This window comes from Gavia stellata, chromosome 17 (genome assembly GCF_030936135.1).
Source record: "Gavia stellata isolate bGavSte3 chromosome 17, bGavSte3.hap2, whole genome shotgun sequence".
Lineage (NCBI taxonomy): Eukaryota > Metazoa > Chordata > Aves > Gaviiformes > Gaviidae > Gavia > Gavia stellata.
In genome coordinates this window covers 2,541,001-2,560,064 of record NC_082610.1, presented here as the reverse complement: position 1 = coordinate 2,560,064, position 19,064 = coordinate 2,541,001, and the positions used below count along the sequence as shown (strand labels likewise).

The 19,064-nt window shown below is 57.8% G+C and overlaps 2 protein-coding genes across 3 annotated transcripts in view; both read left to right on the top strand.

Annotated features, from left to right (window-relative positions):
- The first annotated feature begins 11 nt into the window (after nucleotides 1–11).
- On the top strand, nucleotides 12–4,229 carry RHOD (ras homolog family member D). Of its 2 annotated transcripts, XM_059826171.1 has the most exons (6): nucleotides 12–35; nucleotides 2,588–2,668; nucleotides 3,259–3,346; nucleotides 3,625–3,734; nucleotides 3,822–3,956; nucleotides 4,062–4,229. In XM_059826171.1, exons 1-6 carry the CDS (start codon nucleotides 12–14, stop codon nucleotides 4,227–4,229), a joined length of 606 nt encoding a protein of 201 aa, XP_059682154.1. The 2 variants fall into 2 exon arrangements, with proteins under 2 accessions (XP_059682154.1, XP_059682153.1); XM_059826170.1 differs by lacking the exon at nucleotides 12–35 and having other exon boundaries at nucleotides 2,540–2,668.
- A 4,246-nt stretch (nucleotides 4,230–8,475) lies between these two features.
- KDM2A (lysine demethylase 2A) overlaps nucleotides 8,476–19,064 on the top strand; it is a 48,620-nt gene continuing 38,031 nt past the window's right edge. The window contains 1 exon segment of the mRNA XM_059825731.1: nucleotides 8,476–8,655. Coding sequence (XP_059681714.1) covers nucleotides 8,476–8,655 — 180 coding nt within the window.

Genomic DNA, 19,064 nt, shown 5'->3' with positions numbered 1-19,064 from the left:
CGGGAGGTGGGATGCGGTCCCCAGCTGCGGTCAGAGCAGACAGGGAGTTAGTGGGACCCCGAAGGATTTGTCGGGGAGAGGGGTCCTGGTGATGTGGGCTGGGGGCATGGGGGTCACGGGAGGGCTGGGGAGGTGGCTGCCTCACCAGTGATGGGCTGGGGGGGTGAGTGCGGAGGAGAGGTTGGAGGGGCTCCAGGCGCCCCGAGGGAGGAAGCGCATGGGAGCGGTGAGAGGGGCTGTGGGGAGCTCCAGGGAGACACGAGCAGCTCCCCGGGCTGGGCTGCGGTCCCGACCCCTTACCTTTCCAGGCAGCAGCCTGGGGCCGACCTGCCCACGCGTCCAAGTGGGGCACGCTCCCTTTCTCCGGCTCTTCTTGCCACGATCTTCTCAGATGAGGAGAACTGGGGTCTCCATGTCCTCAGAAGACCGGAGTAGCCCGTCTCTCCTCCAAATAGAGCTGCTCTTCGGGGCGTTTCTGCACGATCACGGGTCAGGTGGTAAGAGAGCACTGGGCAGTTTCAGAGACTCAGGCTGCATCACCAAGCCTCTTCTCCTGTCAAATTTCTGTTGGTCTTGTGGGAAAGGAAATGTGTTGTCCGAGAGAATACCCCAGAGGATAAATACTGCAGCAGCTACATCTTGCTGTGAAAGAATCTTGATGCTTTTAGGATTCAACCTGATATCTCATTAGACTGATAATTACCACCTTCCTAATTGTTTTATTGTGCTCCAGTCTCCTCCCCCCTACCCTGCCCTGATGCTGGCATCCTTCTGACATTGTTCATTACTGTGTGCATTTGCCTTCCAACCTCCCGGCATGTGAATTGCTGCTCCATCTTTGTCATGCATCAGGCCTAGGTGAGAATTTGGTGTTGGAGCCATCGGTTCAGACTTGCCCCGCCTGGTTTGGGGGCTGCAGTGCCCTCCCGGCCAGGCTGGAACCCACCGAGGGAGCCGGGGGGACGGTGGCAGGAGAGCAGGGGATGAGCCAGCCATGGGGCTGGGGGGAACGGCAGGGACCAGCACACATGACCCCCCCATCCCTCCCTGCTCCCCTATACCAGAAGCACCCATTCACCCTCGCCAGGGCCTTGGGGTGGCAGAAGAGGGCACCAACCCGAGGGGAGGGGTTCTTGGAGACCTCCAAACTGGGATATGGGGGACATGGTCTCTCCTTCCACTCCAGAGTGGCACCCGCTGTCCTCCGTGTCCCCTCCTGTGCTGGTGTGGGGACACTGCCCGATGGCGGGCAAAGCACCCCCCCAGCGTTGGGTGCCCTCTGCTCCTCCAGCAAGGGCAGAAAGCTGCTTCTTCTGCTCGTTAAGCCGGCTAATTGCTGCTAGGACTGCTGACACCCCTGCCCAGCTCACCTGGGCGGCTGGTGCACCCATGGCAGGGCTGGGGGACCCGGTGGGAGAGGGCACCCACTCACAGGGCTCCCTGAGACACCCCATGTCCCCAGTCCCTCGTGACTGAGCATCCTGTGAGCTCCCACCTCCCAGAGCGGGGTCATGGAGGTCCCCATCCAAGGGGAGGTGGGTAAGGATCGCTGTGGGTCATATGGGGCGGTCAATGTGGGGTCCATGCACGGCACCATCTGGGCCCCCCGGGAAGAGCGCTGGGTTGGCATGTCCCTGAGCAAAGCGGGGTGTTGTAACCCGTCCCCGCCAGCGTGGCGGGGTCACCGGGAAAAGACCATGAGCCGGGGACTGCTCACGCCAACCGGGTCCCACTGGGCCGGGTGCCAGGGACAGAGCTTCCCAGCAGGGCATGGCTCAGCATGGCACGGCAGGGCACGGCCGGGCACGGCACATCACATCACCTGCTGTGACGGAAAGGGTGGCACTGGCGGGGGGGGGCTGGAGCTGTGAGTCACCCCCCGCCCCGCGCCTCCCTCCACCCTGGACTTTGCCTCCCGTGGGTGCTCAGGGCAGTAAAACCTGGGCTCAAGGGGGGGGCCGGCGCATCGGGGAGGGCCCCCACCTGCAGCAGACACTCAGCAGTCGGGGGGCACACGCGTGTGTTTGCACGTGGGAGCGTGTAGGAGGGGGCTGTGGGCGTGCGAGGGGGAGCTGTGCAAGCGTGCGTGTACGTGCACGTCTGCAAGAGAACCTGCACGGATGCGTGCAAGGAGGCGCCGGGCGTGCGAGCAGGTGTATGCGTGTGTGTGCAAAGGAGCTGCGCGGGTGGGATAGAGTCATGCGTGTGCAACAGGCAGCTGTGCCCGTGAGCGGGAGCGTTGCACGCGCAGGCGGGAGGCGGAGGTGAGCAGCGTGTGCCCCGCATGCAGCAGGGTCACGGGGAGCAGCCCCATGCGCGTGCAAGGCGCCGTCAGCGTGCGAGGGTGCCCGTACGCGTGTGGACACCCAGCACCCATCCGCCGTCACCGGCATGGTCCCAGCCCTGAGCGGCGCCGCGGGCGGGTCCGGCGGGCGGGTGGTGGCCGCACCCTGGGCCAGGCGGGTGCCTCCCGCCACCCTGTCCCCGTCCCCGTCCCCGCCGAGGCCAGGCAGGCTCTGTGACCCCACCGGCCGCCCCCATGCAGCAGGAGCGTGGGGAGCAGAGGCCGGGCCCCCCCGAGGCCGAGGTCAAGGCTGTGGTCGTGGGGGACGGGGGCTGCGGGAAGACGTCTCTGCTGGTGGCCTTCGCCAGGGGGGACTTCCCCAAGGTACCGGTCTCCCCGTCCCCTGGGACGTCCCGGGGAGCGGCGACGCGGGGCGAAGGGCGGCAGAGGGAGGACGGGACGGGCACACGGCGGTGGCGGCAGTGGGGACGTTTGCAGTAGGATGTGGGGCCAGGGGGGCTGGGGGTGGCCCAGTTGGGGCTGGCGGGGGTCTGAGGTGACCCCCTCTCTGCGGGCAGATGGGCACCTCTGCCTTGCCGGGGGGGTCACGGGACAGGGAGTGGGGTCTGTCCCGCAGAGAGGGCACGTATGGGACACGGGGGGGTGCCGGACCCCGGCACCTCTCCCCCGGGTCCCACTGGGGCATCCCGCCTGCCTGAGGCTCCGTGCTGCCCCGGCCTGGGGCGGGGGGGGCCCAATCCCAGCGCTGTGGGGGACAAGGAGCGTCCCCACCCCACCTGCCCCCGGGGAGGCACCACCATCTCCTGCCCCCCCGTTTCCCTCTCCCGACCCCGGGTACCTCCCTGTGCCCTGTCCTGCGCACACATCCCCGCGGGGGTCCCCTCCGCCGCTGCCCCCCGCCGCTGCTCCCGGGGAAGCGGGACCTGTCTCACACCCCCCTTGTCCCCTGCCAGGTCTACGTCCCCACCGTGTTCGAGAAGTACACAGCCTCCTTCCATGTTGGTGGCAAGCCCGTGAAGATCCACCTCTGGGACACGGCAGGTGGGACAGGAGGGGACGGGGCTGGCAGTCGTGACACCCCCCCCCCCCCACCCAAGCCCATGGGTTTCGGGGTGTCCCACACCCATGTGTCATGCCTTGGAGGGGTGTCCCCATGCACTGACCGTGGGAGATGGGGGGGTTAACCCGCAGCCGGCCAGCCACCCGTCCCCAAGGATGTCACCGCAGCCGGCTGGAGGGGCAGACACGGTCCCAGGCTGGGGGGGGGACTCAGCCCAGTAGGGAACTGGTGTGTAATGGTCTGCTTCTCCGCCTGGCAGGACAGGAAGACTACGACAGGCTTCGCCCGCTGTCCTACTCGGACGCCAACGTTGTCCTCATCTGCTTTGACGTCACCAACCCCAACAGCTACGACAACATCCTAACGAAGGTAACGCAGCCCCCGGGGCGGGGGGGCTGAGCTGTGTCCCTGTCCCCCCAGGTGACATGTGTGTGTCCTTGTCCCCCCCCCCCGCAGTGGTACCCGGAGGTGAACCACTTCTGCAGGGGCGTCCCGGTGCTGCTGGTGGGCTGCAAGACCGACCTGCGGCGGGACCGGGAGGTGCTGCGCAAGCTGCAGGAGGGACGCCTGGAGCCCATCTCCTACCAGCAGGCAAGCGTCACCCCCCCGACGGGCCGGGGATGCCCCCCCAGCACGGGGCGGTGGGGGAGCGGGGGGCTATGGGGCAGGCGGTTTGACCCCCCCGGCTTCCCGCAGGGAGAGGCCATGGCCCGACAGGTCCACGCCGTGTCCTACTTGGAATGCTCGGCCAGGTACCAGGAGAACGTCGGGGACATCTTCGCGGAGGCCTGCGGTGCCGCCTTCAGCGCCGCTCGCCGCAGCCAGCGCAGGAGGCGACGCAGGAGGGGCTGCGTGCTCTGCTGAGCCCCCCACCTGTGGCATCACCGTTGGGACCCGCTGCTGTGTTGTCCCCCCCGGCTGGGGACAGTGCCTCGGCTCCCAGTTGCTGCCAGACCTCTGCCACCGCTGCCACCCTCCTGTCCCCCCGCAAGCCACCCCTGCGGGGGTGCCAGCCGGAAAGCAGCCCCCACCGAGCACGAAGAAACTGTCCCGCCAAGGAAGCCAGCGTCCCAGCGTCCTCCGCCGGCCTGCCCGCACCGAACCCCGCGGGCAGACGGGCTCTGGGAGCAGAGAACTGATTTTTGGGGAGGGGTTCCCCTTCCCGCTGGCAGGCCAGCGAGGAAGGGGCGACACGGGGTGATTTCGGGGCCGTTCTGCCATTAAAGCTCGACGCACGTCAGCGCGACCCGGTCCCTGCGGGCAGGGGCAGCCCCGGCACGGTGCCGGGGGGACGGGGTCCCACCATGGACCCTCTGCGGCCTCTGGGCACGATCCCCCTCCTGCTTCCTGGCTGGGGCGTGCATATAGGTGTGTACACATGTGTGCTGCATGTCTACAGGTGTGTATAGGTGTGTGCTGCATGTATATAGGTGTGTATGCATACGTGCTGCATGTATATAGGCGTGTACACGTGTGTGCTGCGTGTATACAGGTGTGTATGCACATGCTGCATGTATATGGGTGTCTATACGTGTGTGCTGCGTGTATGTAGGTGTGTATGCATGTGCTGCATGTCTACAGGTGTGTATAGGTGTGTGCTGCATTTATATAGGTTTCTATGCATACGTGCTGCATGTGTGTAGGTCTGCATGCATGTGTGCTGCATGTATGTAGGCGTGTATGCGTGTGTGCTGCATGTATGTAGGTCTGCATGCATGTGTGCTGCATGTATCTAGGTGTGTATGCGTACGTGCTGCATGCATGTAGGTCTCCATGCATGTGTGCTGCATGTATGTAGGTGTGTATGCGTACGTGCTGCACGTATGTAGGTCTGCATGCATGTGTGCTGCATGTATGTAGGTGTGTATGCGTACGTGCTGCATGTATGTAGGTCTGCATACACATGTGCTGCATGCATGTAGGTGTGTATGCGTACGTGCTGCCTGCATGTAGGTCTGCATGCATGTGTGCTGCATGCATGTAGGCGTGTATGCGTACGTGCTGCATGTATGTAGGTCTGCATACACGTGTGCTGCATGCATGTAGGTGTGTATGCGTACGTGCTGCCTGCATGTAGGTCTGCATGCATGTGTGCTGCATGCATGTAGGTGTGTATGCGTACGTGCTGCATGCATGTAGGTCTGCATGCATGTGTGCTGCATGCATGTAGGTCTGCATGCATGTGTGCTGCATGCATGTAGGCGTGTATGCGTACGTGCTGCATGCATGTAGGTCTGCATGCATGTGTGCTGCATGCATGTAGGCGTGTACGTGTACGTGCTGCATGCATGTAGGTCTGCATGCATGTGTGCTGCATGTAAGTAGGTGTGTGTGCGTACATGCTGCGTGCATGTAGGTGTGTATGCGTACGTGCTGCATGTATGTAGGTCTGCATACACGTGTGCTGCATGCATGTAGGTGTGTATGCGTACGTGCTGCCTGCATGTAGGTCTGCATGCATGTGTGCTGCATGCATGTAGGTGTGTATGCGTACGTGCTGCATGTATACAGGTGTGCACACGTGTGTGTGCATGGGTTGTGCACGCGCACCTGCGGCTGTGCTTCCACCTCTGCACGCACACACGTGCCGGGTTCCCTGTGCAGGGGCGCGGGCACGCGCAGCCGCGTGCATGTTTACGCACACGTACACACGTGCTCCCCCGCGCACGTGTCCCCGTGCCGGTGCCGGCAGACCCCCGTAGGCGGGCCTGCCCGTGGGGACAGCTCTGCGGATGGGTGTGACGCCTGGGCGGACACAGACGGCCATAGCGGTGGCCGCCGGTGCGTGTGCACCCCGGCAGCCCGGTCCCGCCCGCCGCCGCCCCGGGACTCCCACCGCCGCGCCCCGCCGCGCCCGCACGCCCCCCGGGCGCATGCGCGGAGGGGGGGGAGGCGGGCCCATACGGGGCGGGGCAAAAAAGGGGGCGGGGCCAGTCCCCAGGCCGCGCGTGCGCGCTCGCTCCGGCGGGGCGGGGCCGCGGAGGTGCGTGCGCGCGCCCGCGCGGTGCCCCGGCGCCGAGGCGGGCCGGGCGGTGGAGGGAGGGGTGTGCGGCGCATGCGCGCGGCGGGCGGCGGGGGAGGCGGCGGGGGGGGTCAGGGGAGGTTGCGGGCGGCGCAGGCGCAGTGCGGCGGCCGAGTCAGTGTGTATGTGAGACTCTGACGGGTTCAAAATGGCGGCGGCGGCTCCTGTGTGAGGAGGGGAACCGCGTCCCGGCCGGGGGGTGGCGGGTCGGCGGTGGCGGGGCACGGCGCGGCGGGCGGCGGCGGGCGGCGAGGCCGGCGGCGGCCCGGCACCCGGCGGCGGGGGGGTGCGGCGGGGCGCGGCAGCAGCGGCGGGGGGACGCGGCGCCGGGCGGACGCGGCGCCGGGCCGGGGAGCGGGGCCCGCGGGAGCGGGCAGCGGCCCGGGGCGGCCGGCGGGGCTGTCAGCGCCCGCTCGCCGCGGCGGCCGCGCCGGGGGCGGCGGAGCGCGGGGGGGGGGTTGCAGCGGGGCCGGGGGGGGCGCGCGGGGCGGCGCGGCCGGCGGGCCGGGCCCGGGCCCGGGGCGCGATCGCTGCCTGACCCGGGGGTTCCTCCTCCGTCTCTTCTGTTTCTCCCCGTCTCGGCGCTAGAAGAGGACAAAGGCGCAGGAGAGACCTGGTGAGCCACTCGCGGGGGGGGCGGGGGGGCCCCGGTGCCGGCCCGCCGCCCCCGGCCGACCCCTAAGTTTCCGCGAGTCCCCGGAGAGGGGCCGGGCGGCGGGCGCCGACCGCCGCCCCCGCCGGGTCGCGCCGCGGGCGGCGGGGCCGCTGCCCCGGCCGGGAGGGAGGGAGGGAGCGGGCGGGTCTCCCCTTCCTTGCGGCCCCCGGGAGGCCGGGCCGGGAAGTTGGTGGGCAGGGGGCGGCGGGGCGGGCGGCTCCCGGGGGCGGAGGGTGCCGGCTGACAGCTCCCCGGGGACTGACGTCCTGAGCGCCGTCCCAGGGCTTCCCCCGCCGCCGCTTTGTTCTGCCGGACCGCTCGGCCGGGCCGGGGCTGCCTCCCCTCCTGCCCCGGCCGAGGGGCGGGGGGGGGGGCGAGGCCGCGGCGGCGGGGCCGGGCCGGGCCGGGCCTCCACCGCGGGAGCGGGATGGGGCCGGAGGCTTGGCCGGGCGCTTGGCCGGGCCGGGCTGGGGGTTTGCCCCGCGCTGTGGCAGCGGGTGTTGCGAGCGGGCTGGCTTGGCCGGTGTGTTGCACTCCCGGTTGTGCGGGTGTTTATAAACAGAGTTTAGCGAGTGGAGGGCAGCTGCCTTAGCTGAGCTGGGAAGCCGGGTCCTGAGCGGTGCGGGTGGCAGGGGTGGGGGAGATGCTAGCAGGACTTGAAAGGCTCTGCTGTCAAACCGTGCTCGGAGGGTCGGGGAAGAGCAGGATGAAACGAGTTCTCTCCACGCTATGGTAGCGATTCTGTAACACTACACAGGGTGGCAGGTTCCTTCCCCGAAGGTCTGGCATAGTCGTGGAGATTAAGAGCTGCAATATACCTAGGCTTTGGTTTCGTTCGGTTCCTTAAAAAAAAAAAAGTTTAGGTGCCATCTGACGCCTTGGGAGGTTTTCCCATGTTATTGTGTGGTGTCACAAGGTGGCAGGTTTTGAGATCTGAGCATGTAGGTCTTCTCAAGACAGGAGTTAGTCCCCGACCTGCAGCCTTGCTTGAAGCGCTGTGTGTAGGAGAGATCCCATACGCCTCCCCTGTTCACGGGAGATGTTCTGTACCTCTGTAGCTTCTCCCGAGTGCCACGGTACAGGATATCCAGAGGACGGCAATCATGTTGTTTGGAGGAGTTGACTCTCCAACGCATAATCTCGTACTCTGGGGAAACAAGGCTGCTCCACAACTGCCGTCGAGCGTTTGACAGCAGCTCGCCTGGTTTTCTATCCCAGTGTCGGCCAACTGAGCTGCCATTGCACTGGTAGTAGTGCAGAGCAGAGGCCTTTTCCTGATCTGAGACCTGCAACTCATGTCGTGTTACAGAACAGCTGGTAAAGTCATTTACCCTAGGTCATGCCTAAAGTTAGAATGGGAGCGTTAAAAGTTGAGGTGGGCTCATCCACTGTGTTCGCTTAGCCCTGCACAGTGGTATGGAATCAACCTCAAAATGAGCAAAGAAATGAGGGATGTAGGCATCTCGTGTCTGTGTGCCCTGCTTCACTATTTCCTTCTGACTTCAAAGGAGGAAGAGGAGGAAGACAGCAGTCCTGGAGTGTCCTTCTCACTCTCTTCTGAAGAGTCGGAGATGGAGCCTGAGGAAGAAAGGATCCGTTACAGCCAAAGACTGGTCAGTATTGGCGCTAAACAATCATATTCTGTTCTTGGTTCTGTTGCAACTGCAGGAAGAAAAGGCTTTTACTGGCAACAGGTTTAAACAACCCAAAAAAGCGTTATGGTGGATCGCTGCAGCCTGCCCAGAGGTATTAGCTCAGCTGGCGGAGGATTAGATGGCTTCGTGGGTCCTGTTTGTGTCACAAAGTTTGCCCTAATGAAGGGCACTTGTCTACTGAACTCTGGGAGAGGGGAGGGTGGGGGGCTGAGTCTGGATAAGATGCTTTGCGAAGCTGCTGGATAGAAACATGAAATGCGTGTCGGTGTAGTTTCTGGCACAGCAGGTTTTCTCCATGTGTTTCTAACAAGCAGAGAAGCCAAAGTACTGTGTGGTACCATTATGTTGGCCTGGACTTGATTTGAGTGTGCTGCGAAATCTGAGAAAACCAGCTTCAGCTTCAAGCTCGAATTTACTTGTGCCTGCGCACATGTGCATCGCGTCTTCTCCTGGTGTTTTCTTTCGGAGGGAGCTGTTCCAAAAGTCGGGTCCTAGTTAGGCCCTGTCAGGAGCTCTAGCTTGCCTGATGTTTGCGCTGCTGTTCAGGGGACTGCGTGAAGCTGCTGGTCTGGGAGTTGGGCTGTAACTGTGAATAGTTTGGGAGCAGCTGCTCTGAGAGTCTGAGATGATATTCCCGGAGAACCTGGGGAAGGAGGAAAGCTGCTGTGTCTCCTGCAGTTCGGTGTCATGTTGTTTTGAGGCAGTTGTAAACTCCCTGGGAAGGGCGAGTGTCAGCACTGTGATAGCTGAAGCTGTGATGGAGTTCCTCTCTGAGTTACAGCAGTACATGTACCCTCATCTTCAAGGTGCTGTCTGTAAAGGTAAATCCTTATCCTTTAATACTCTGAAATCATTTGGTGTGAGGCAGCGTGGTACTCGGCATTAGGCTTTGCCCTCAAGAGCGAGCAGTTCTTCTTGCTCTCTTGTTGCTGCTGGGTGCCTGGCCGCAGAAAGGGTGCTGGGGAGTCGTAGCCAGCACGTGCCTTGTAGGTGGCCTAGGGATGGAAATCCTTTAGCACTGACCCCTGTGGAGAAGAGGATACTGCATAGGCCATGGTTTGTCCGAACACCTGATTTACTGAAGGTGTGCTTCTTTTCTGGTGCTGCTTGGTGTCTATTGCATGTTTACTTTTTGCAGAGAGGATTCTCATACTAGATGAGTTGGTGACAGGCATCTATACGTTTATAGTCAGCCACCTTAGCCCGCTTCGGGAGCCTAAAGTGACTCTGATTTGAAGTGGTTTTTAATCTTTTATCTGTTTTTGAGAAGGTGCTTAAAAAAAAAAAACAACCCGAAACTGTAATACCTCTGTGGGCCCTTCAAGATGACTTGTTTCTCCCAAGTGCTTTGGTGGATGCTTTAATTTGCCGATGCTGTCAAAAGCAGCAGTCCCACTTCCTCCCTCGTCCTGACGCACTTGTTCCCGCAACTGTGCAGCACGCAGCTCAGGGTGATGGTTTGACTGGGAAGTGCCCATTTCTATGGCCAGCAGTGAGGGTGGCAGGAGAGCTTCTCTTGGAGGCAATGCCAGCTTTGGGTTTTGGTTAAACTGCGATCTTAGTTACACTTTGACCAGCTGAAGTAACCCAAAGTGGCTGGACAAAGACAAGGCAGATGAAGGGGACTAGCGGCCAGGACCTTACCGGTTTAAAAATGCTTATAATGTCAGAAATAAAAATAATCAGGAAGAGTTTCTGTCCTAGTGTAGGTGGCCCGGACTCCCGCAGAATGTGCTAAGCTGGATAAATGGCTGTGCACTGATGAGCTGCATGCTTAAGGGGCTTGGGAAGGCACATGGGCAGCAAGAGGAGGATGAGGCTCACCTAGGCTTCTGTGGCCTCGTGTGTTGTTGTCTCTGCTGGCCTGCAGCCGAGAGGAGGAGGCATGACCCCTGTGCGGTAGGTGAGGCTTAGTTCATGCCTCTTGCTTCGCTTTTCCTGGGAACTTCCAGCTCGTTACGCTCTTTTGCTGTGTCAGTGAAGCTCCCTTGTTGAAGGACCTTTAAAAGATGATTATTTTTTTCAAGATGTGTGCTTTGAAATACGGGGAGCTGTTCTCTTAGCTAGTGTTTCTGGCCCTTGCAGAACAAGGTATCACGGGTGAATTATCCAGGCAGACAAAAGTGCTGAATGTGACTTATTTGAATATCCTACTCCTACGTATGCCTTGGTCTTGGGAGTTGGTTTTAATATGCCTACATTAAAACTTCTAGGTAGGGAAACAGGTAGTTGATAGTACAGTACGTTTCTGCTGCTGTAAGCTGTGTTTCTTGTGTGTGACTGAGGATCAATGTGGGTGTGATAGCAAAAGAATAAATATATTTAAAAAAAAAAAAATCCAAGTGTGATAGTAGTCCTACCAGCTAAACAACCTTGACCAGAAGAGTTCACAGTGGTGAAGGGGCTGAATTAATTGCGTGGGCAAGTAGCATGGTTTGATGGTACCAGTGGCACAAGATGGCAAGAGAAGCTTGCTATCTGGTGTGCCAGGTTAACTACACGGACAGCATCTGTTGGTGCATCACCCTGACCTAAAACCAGCCTGCTTTCCATCAGGATGTAGAGGAAGTCTTGAGTACTTTGTGTTATTTTTAGCGAGGAATACTGTTACCTTCTGGTTCAACAAAAGTCTGATCTATGTATGTTTTTTGAATGGATTTGTCGGTACTGGTGAAAGATCTGGGTTTTGAGGAGGAATTCATCTCTGCTTCAGATGTAGTTGCATTCCTACAAGAACTCTCTGCCAGTTCACGCATCCCTGTATAGTATAATGACATTTACATTAGGTGGATCGCACTGCTCTAACTGTGCTTGCTTCCTAGTTCAGGCTCTACATCCGTGACTCCCAAGATTATAAAGGCCTGGGTGAGTTTATCTGGACGCAGGGGTATCATTGGGAGGATGTCTTGCACCCATCTGAAACAATTAAACTGTGGAAGAAGCTGTGTCCCGGGGAGCTCTGGGAGGCTGACGCAGCTAGGGGAAGGCAGCCTGTGGACAATGCCGCATGAGCGGGGAGAGTGCGCACAGCAGCGGGTTAAGGGATATCTGTGTTCCTCACCCAGAGATTCAGCTGGGCCTCCCTGCACCGTGAGTAGTGGAGGATGGGACTTGTCAGGCACTGCCGAGTAGTTTTCTACTAAGTCTGCATATATGTTTCTGCTCCTCAGCTCTACAATGAGGCAGTACTTTGGGGATTGGTTTGAGGTGCTGGTTTTATAAGCTGTAGATGCATGTTTTGCAGGCCCTTAATCGAGGAGCTGAAATGCTCTATTGTATCCTGCGCCCTGAGTGACAGTCCAGCCCTGGCACTAACAATGCGATGGTCCCTCTCTGAGACTTGGAAGTCTTCCACTGACTGTTGCTGGGTGGTCGCACCCAGCCCATGTCACAACAAGCTGTTCAGCTCCCCACGAGGAGGCCAAGGGCACGCTGGCACCTGGAGCTGGAGCCTGGACTTCTTAAAGGCAGGGGCGGCAACATGAGCAGCTCTGGCTATCGACTAACAGCTCTGGAGAAAAAGAAGTTCAGGCGGTCTGGTGCCGCGATGCTCAGGTACTCTGCCTGGTTGGGGCTGTCCGGACAGTTACCTCACAGAGTATGTTGTCTGCCTTGCGCCGCCTTGGCACTCACCAGGATCTCCATGAGGTGGTCTGAGACTGAGGAGAAACTGTTGCGTGTACGTAACTTTAATTTTTGGTAAGGTTGGATCTGTATCGGGTCATCTGCAGGGAAGGAATCTTCTGGTGGTGCTTGGGAGCTGTTCAGCAAGCTGGCTAGTACCTCTCTGGAAACTGCTGCCGGAGGGGCTGTTTGACCCAACGCTTTCTAAAGGTGTGCTTGGCGTGCTCGAGGTGAGGTGTGCCTGCCTTGCCGTCGCAGCACCGAGTGCGTGCGTGGTGCTCCGCTGAGGAGGGGTTTCTCTCTTACTCCAGTCTTCACTGCGCGTAAAGCTGCTTTACCCGTCCAGATCTGTGTGAATCTGTGGAGCTGCCAAAGGGTTCCTCAGCGGGACGTAGGGCTGGTGTCTGCCTGCCCTTCTGCAGGGGAGTCACTGAGTATTCCTGGGTGCTGGAAGTGTGAAGAAATCTCGCCTTCTGTCTGCTCCGGGGCTAATCTTGCCAGGCTGTGAACTAAGACTAGCAAAACTCCATGAACTACGAGTTGGGATTAGCACATCACTGAAGCGGTGCCGTACGCTTTCAGCGACAACACTCAGGGTGAGGGGTGAAGGGCAGCAGCGTCAGATCGCTTCAGAATGGCTTGGGGGAGCTTAGCGGGAGGGTGCCATTACCCTAACGACAAATCCTGCCCGTTGTGGTCTCTCTGCTGCTGTCAAGTCAGCAGTGTGTATCTCAGGGTGTGGTTCCAAGTTGGGTTGCTGGTGTGGCAGAGCTGGTTTAAGAGGTTTTCTTCCTCCCTCTGTTAGTGCCTCGGGAGCTGATGCCCCTGAGCTGAATGCTGCTCTGGGGGGGTTGTGGATCATGCCCTAGATGAAAGTTGGCGAGGGGGGGGTGCATCTAATCCAAATTGTTGTCTGTGCTGGGCTAGTGAGCTAGCTGCCCCACCAGCAAACCTGATGAGACTGGAGAGGTGGCGGTCTGAGATGGGGAGGCAGGGTGGGGTAGGAACCTCTTAAACTGGCTCTGCTGCTGGAGAGGGCCTGCTGTGGAGCCGCACCCTCCCTCCGGGCAGACGGTGCTCTCTGGGGTCGGGCACAGCTCCTGCTGAAGGTGGTGTGGTGCCTGGGCCCCCAGTGACCATCCCTGGCTGGGTGCAGTGGCACCCTTGTTTTGGTTGTTGGAGATTCTTGTGACAGGGGAATGGGTGGGGAGACCCACCCGCTGTTAAGTGCTCTGGGTGCTGGAGCATATGGAAGATGAGGGGGGAGCCAGAGAGTGAAATGCTGTCTCTCCCATCGCTTGGGGCAGTTCGTGTCCTGCCTTAGCACTGCCCTGCCCTGCCCTCTGGTCAGATCCTTAACGTGAAATTTGAGAGGAGGCCTCTGCCTGTCCCTACCAGCAAAAAACTGAGGCCTCTCCTGTAAACAGCAGTTAGAAAACCTGTCCTTACACGTTGGTGTCCACGCTATCCCCTGGGCGAGAGTTCTCATGAGCTTTACAGTATGTGGAGTCATCAGCTGAGGGATGAAGCTTGGGGAGCGTGGAGGAAAAGGTTTCTTTTGCAGCCCTGTGTACTGTGATGTGGAGCGGCACCAGCATGCTCGGGTGTGCACTGCTCGTGCCTGAGGGACGGCAAGGCTGGCTCTGAGGGGTGCCCAGAGTCACGGCGGCTCTAATCTTGGGGTTTCCAAGTAGTTCGTATCGGTGGTACCAAATCCTTTTTTGCAGGATGGGGTGATGTCAAATGCAGGACACAACCCATGGGGCCAGGAAGGCCCTTGCACGTTAGCGTTCATGTGACACTTGTGACAAAGTTCCAGCCCTTATCCTCACACCACCAAGGGGATAAATGGCCTCAAAGCTGTGGGAGGGAGGTCAGTGGAGAGCAGGCTGTGGGCTGGCAGGACACTGCTTAGGTCTGGTAAGATAGCGAAGAGGAAGACACAGCTGCCTGCCCTCCCTGTGTTGGTCAAGTGGCTGCCCTTGCTTTATCTTGAATGGCTCACACTATCCCAGCAGTGAGATGCAACGAGTAATGCCTTCTCATCAGGTTCAACCTGACTTCTTGTTTGTGCTCCTTGTAATGCTGCTCCCTTCCAGGTAATGATCCCTTGCAGTTCCTGGCGTTTGTCATCCTCAGATCTTAGTGTGCTTGACAGAGGCCAGTCCTGCTGGATACTGGCTTTCCCAGAGCTGATCCCGTTGACTTGGGACTCGTACGTGTGTGCTGGGTGAGCCTACCAGTGTAGTTCCCGCGGGCACTGAAGCGTGGGACAAGCCACATGCGCTGGGCTGAGAATCTGGGTGGTTGTACATCGTCCCCCCATTTGAAATTTGATGCTGGCGATCCCTTACCCTGTCAAGCAATTCTCCCTCCTGTTGCCTGAAAGGGCTAGGAGTTTGTTATGTGCCCTACGTGAAACCCTGTCTGGCCAAATGTCGCTGGTCTGCTGGACACACCTCAATTTCCTAGTCTAGACAGGACCTGTGCAAGTAGGGTAATTAATCTCTCCCACATGCCTCTGCCTCAAACTGAAGACACTACAAATGAGTCATTCCAAATGACCCAGGTATAATAATTGAGCTCTAAATAATTTAGGGACTGTTCAGATTTGATCTGGGCAGCTCTTTGGAAGCTAGCAACAACTGAAGGCTATCCTTGGAAAGCTTTAGAAAACCCTGTGAGCGTTTAGATCCTGAAAGATGCAAGAGTGTGCTGGTCCCTGGGAGAATATGTCCCTGAAACCAACTGGGTGATGTTCTGTGTAACAGAGAGGAACGCAGGAGGTAAATATCTTTGCTGGTTTCTTACTGTCCCAAGCCTGGCTGTGTCGTGAGCGTGTCCTGGAAGCTGCAGTGAGCGAGCAGTGAGACAGCGCAGGAGCACTTGAAGTTACTTGTGAGTTACCGAACAATCTCTGCAAGTTTCATCTATGTCTCCTGTTAATAAGCAGGAGTAGGTTTTCACGGGGTTATCCCAGCTGGAGGTGACACTAACAAGTTAAGAGAGCAGTCCCAATGCCCCCAGTACCTTTTTATTGTTGGCTAATTATGTCAGGAGCCACGCAGACAGGAGTCTGCAGGTCACTGGCTGGGTTTTGGGGAGAAATGGCACATATGGGGGGAAGCGGTGGTATGCTCAGAAGGTGGAGAAGGAAGGTGGTACGCTAATGCCGTCCGCTGAAAACGTATGAGGGAAAGCAATTACTTGTCTTCAGGGTGAGATGTCTGGTGCTGCTGATGACGGAAGAGTGTTGCTGATTGCAGAGGCGGAAACAATGGGTGAGCTCTGAGCGAGTAGCCTGAGCTCTGGAAAGCTCGATTTGCTGCTGAAGTTGACTTATTAGTTCACAGACTTTGTTATACAATGCCTGACCTGCTTTTATTTGGGTTGAAGAGGTTAAAGGCAAGCGGAAGGTGAGGAGGAACATGACATACCACGCTGAATCATTGAGCGTTGTCGTGCAGTGGACAGTGATCTGCAGCGTGATCCTGTGGCATGAGCTGGTTGTGCCAGCTGCTGCACCGAAGCACGTACCGGCGTGCTTGGAGAACAGGAGCTGTTGTAACTGAGCAGATCTGCCTTGCTGGATGTCCTGCCCGTTCTTGGTCCTGGTGGAGAGGGAGATGAGAGCAGAGAAGGATCTTGCTTGTTTGCCTTGGGAAAAGCAAGAATACCAAGTGGAAGAGCAAACCCTGGGGTAGGATGACAGGGCCTATAATTAGATATCAAAGATACTAAGCTGTCAAAAGCACTGGGAGGCAAGAAGGGTGGGGAACATGTATCTCAGAACTGGAAGTTTTGTCTCCAGTCAGCTTGGAGAACCTGGGATCTCGGTTAAGTTTGTTCTTGGGTAAGGGGCCAGACAGAACAAACCAGCGCAGGGCCCTCCCGCTGGGAGGGAGCAGTGGATAGGCATATGACCCCGTTTGGAAAATGGCATGTGACAGTGTCAGCTGAAGCTAAGAAGCTATCTGTGACTGCACTTGTACAAATGCATCATCAAAAAGCCTGTCAATAAAAGCTGTGATGCTGGTTTCAGATATCTTCCCTCTTGGATGATCTCAAGCTAGTTGAGCTGCAGACCAAACTCTTTGCTGTACAAGTGCTTGTGCTGGTTCAGGCTCTATTCATTTCTGGAGGGCTTAGGGTAGGATGTTGGCAACTTGGGGACTGTAGGGAACTTTGGTGTTCTTCCCTTTCCACAGTGGTCTGAACTCCCTGTGCTGCCCACCTGCAGGTACCTGCAGATCTCCCTTGGCAAGGACACTAATGACTTTGGTTTTTGAGGGCCAAGGAGTAGTGAGAGCGTGTTCCTACTGCTCCCTCTCTAACTCACTATCTCTCAGATCCTGTCAGTGCTGCCAAGTAGCAGCTCTAGGAGCAAATGCTCTGCCACCTCCGTGTTGCATCTCAGGCAGTTAGGAAATGCTCCAAGCCATGTGTCCCCCACCCAGCTAGAGGTAGCCTGCATGCTAACAGTTGGACCGTGCTGGCTAATTTTCACTTGTCCTTGCTCATCTGATGGGGAAATCGCAGGTGCCAGGATGGCGCAATGAGAATGAGTGTGAGCTGATGTAGGTCCCTGATGCTAGAAGAGCTCTGCTCGTACAGCTGGGAGCTTAATCTGGAGAGACCAGAAGGGATGTGATGAACTAGAAGTTTTCTGTTTGCTGATCCTCCCTGTTTACCTCTTTTCCCAGCTCCTAGGAACCAGGTGAAGATGCATAGCTGTCTGCAGGTGTTGCTTGCTGGCACTTGAGATGGTTCAGATAAACCTGGTGACAAAGTGTAGCCTGTAAATCCATGATGGGGGAGAGAAGATGGATCCGTTTGACAGGGTTTCTCTCTGTTCTGTTTCTGTACCTCCATGCTTGTGCATCTCTGTTGCTGTAGAAACAGTACCGGTAGTAAACAGCATGAGCTGGCTGTCCAGGGACTGTGAGTCCCTGTAGAAGTTCCAGGAATGTGAACAGGAGGAGTTTTGGGGCTGGGATCTGCCTGGGGTTGCAGGGTGGGATGAAGAGATAGGTGGGTTTATGCTTATGCGGTAGTCTGATGGGGAGGTGCGCTCTCTGTAGCGCTTCCACCCAGGTCGGGTGCCTGGAAGGGTGCAAATCTGGGTGGCATCCTTACTGCCAGAAGAGCTGAGGTGTGGTTCATGGTGCTGTGTGTGATGTGCTCATGTGCGTGAACGAGCTGTTGATGCGGGGGACAGGGCCAGTTTTTACTGCTGTCAATTAGAAAAGTTCATATTGGTGGTGAGTGGAGCGGTAAACTTTCCCCCCTACAGTACACTAAACACTGGCTGCTTTTTGGCTTTCCCTGGATCTTACATGTTTTAGTTATTGCACTGTACACCAACAAGAGTTTTAATTAAACCACCTCCCACAAACACCCTGCACCCTTTTATTGTCAAGGAAGAGGCTCCAGGTTGTGATCGTCACCTCTGGTTTTTGTTAGTGCTGGTCCTCAGGGTTGGGATCTGACTGCAGAATCATGCTGTCATGTCTTAGCCAGCCCTGACAGAGTTTGGGAGAAGAGGTCGCTTGATAAAAGGCACCGGGGGAAGGATTGGGACATTGCTTGATAGAACTGTTACCTAGAGAAGTGGATCCCAACCAGTGAGGCGCATTCTAACTACAAGCAAGATGTGCGGAGGGGATGGTCCTTTTTGACATTGCTTCTTACCTTGCCTAACTTTTCATGAGGCAGCAGTGAAAGTCTGCAGGGTGAGAGAGAAGAGAAGAGGTGCTGCAGAACCTGGAGAGGCACTGAAGCAAATGCTGGAGGAACAATCGGAAGGCGTAAGAGCAGAAAAGCCTGTATCTTATTAAAAAAAAAAAAAGGCTGGCCTGTGCTGTTCAGTCCAAGGGTGCCCTTCTTTCCCCTCGCTCTCTGGTATACTCCTGGCTCTCAGGAGCTCTAATCTTGGGATTGAGCTGAGGCAGCTGGACGTGGAGAGGACTGGCAATGTGTGCTCCTTTAGGGTTAGACTGCCTTAGTGTTTCTAATTTGCTGTGCATAAATATTTCCATGTGTCATTGAACTCCTGAGCCCCTTTGCCTCATTTGGAGTAAGGAAGGGGCAAGTACTGGGCTTCTTGTGGAGCAAAGGGGGAGTGAGTGTGTGCAGTGATGGTGTAACAGTGCAGAGTAAGGAGGAAATACTGTTCCTAGTAGATGGTTTCTCATGCTGTCCGTGTTCTTCCCAATGGTCCTGGGTTGTTTTCCTTCTTCATAAGCATCCTAGGCCCTATAGTCTGCAGCTCAGGCAGCCCATTGCTATTCTCTTTAAAGGACAGCGTGAGCTTAGCAGGAATTGCAGTACGAACCCCAAAGCTTCCTTTGCTTTTGCTATTCAAGCACTCCTGTGGTCCAGCCTTGTTCAGTTTGTGTGATGGGACAGAACTGGCAACAGGTTTCTGCAGAGCTGGGTTAGGACACTGGGAAATGTGCAGGGTGAGCTGTTCCCCACTGAAAAATCTGAGCTAGTCCTCTGAACTCCCACCGTGTTGTGGACAGAGAGCTGCTCTGCCTGTCCCAGGAAGGAGCAAAGTCACATAGCGCTGACCCGCTAGTGCTAGATCAGCTGCACCTCTGTCCTCGAATGCAGGTGGCTCGGTCTGTCCCTTGTGCCGGCTCTGCTGGGTCTCTGCCCGGTGGTCTGTGTGGGCTCAGCAGCCTGGAGATAAATGCTCCACTCTTTCCCCAGTGGGAAAATGGGTTAAGTGCATGTAATTT

Coding starts and splice junctions, on each gene's coding strand:
- RHOD (XM_059826170.1), top strand. CDS start 2,540: ATGCAGCAGGAGCGTGGGGAGCAGAGGCCGGGCCCCCCCGAGGCCGAG. Junction 2,669..3,258: donor CCAGGGGGGACTTCCCCAAG/GTACCGGTCTCC, acceptor GTCCCCTGCCAG/GTCTACGTCCCCACCGTGTT. Junction 3,735..3,821: donor ACGACAACATCCTAACGAAG/GTAACGCAGCCC, acceptor CCCCCCCCGCAG/TGGTACCCGGAGGTGAACCA.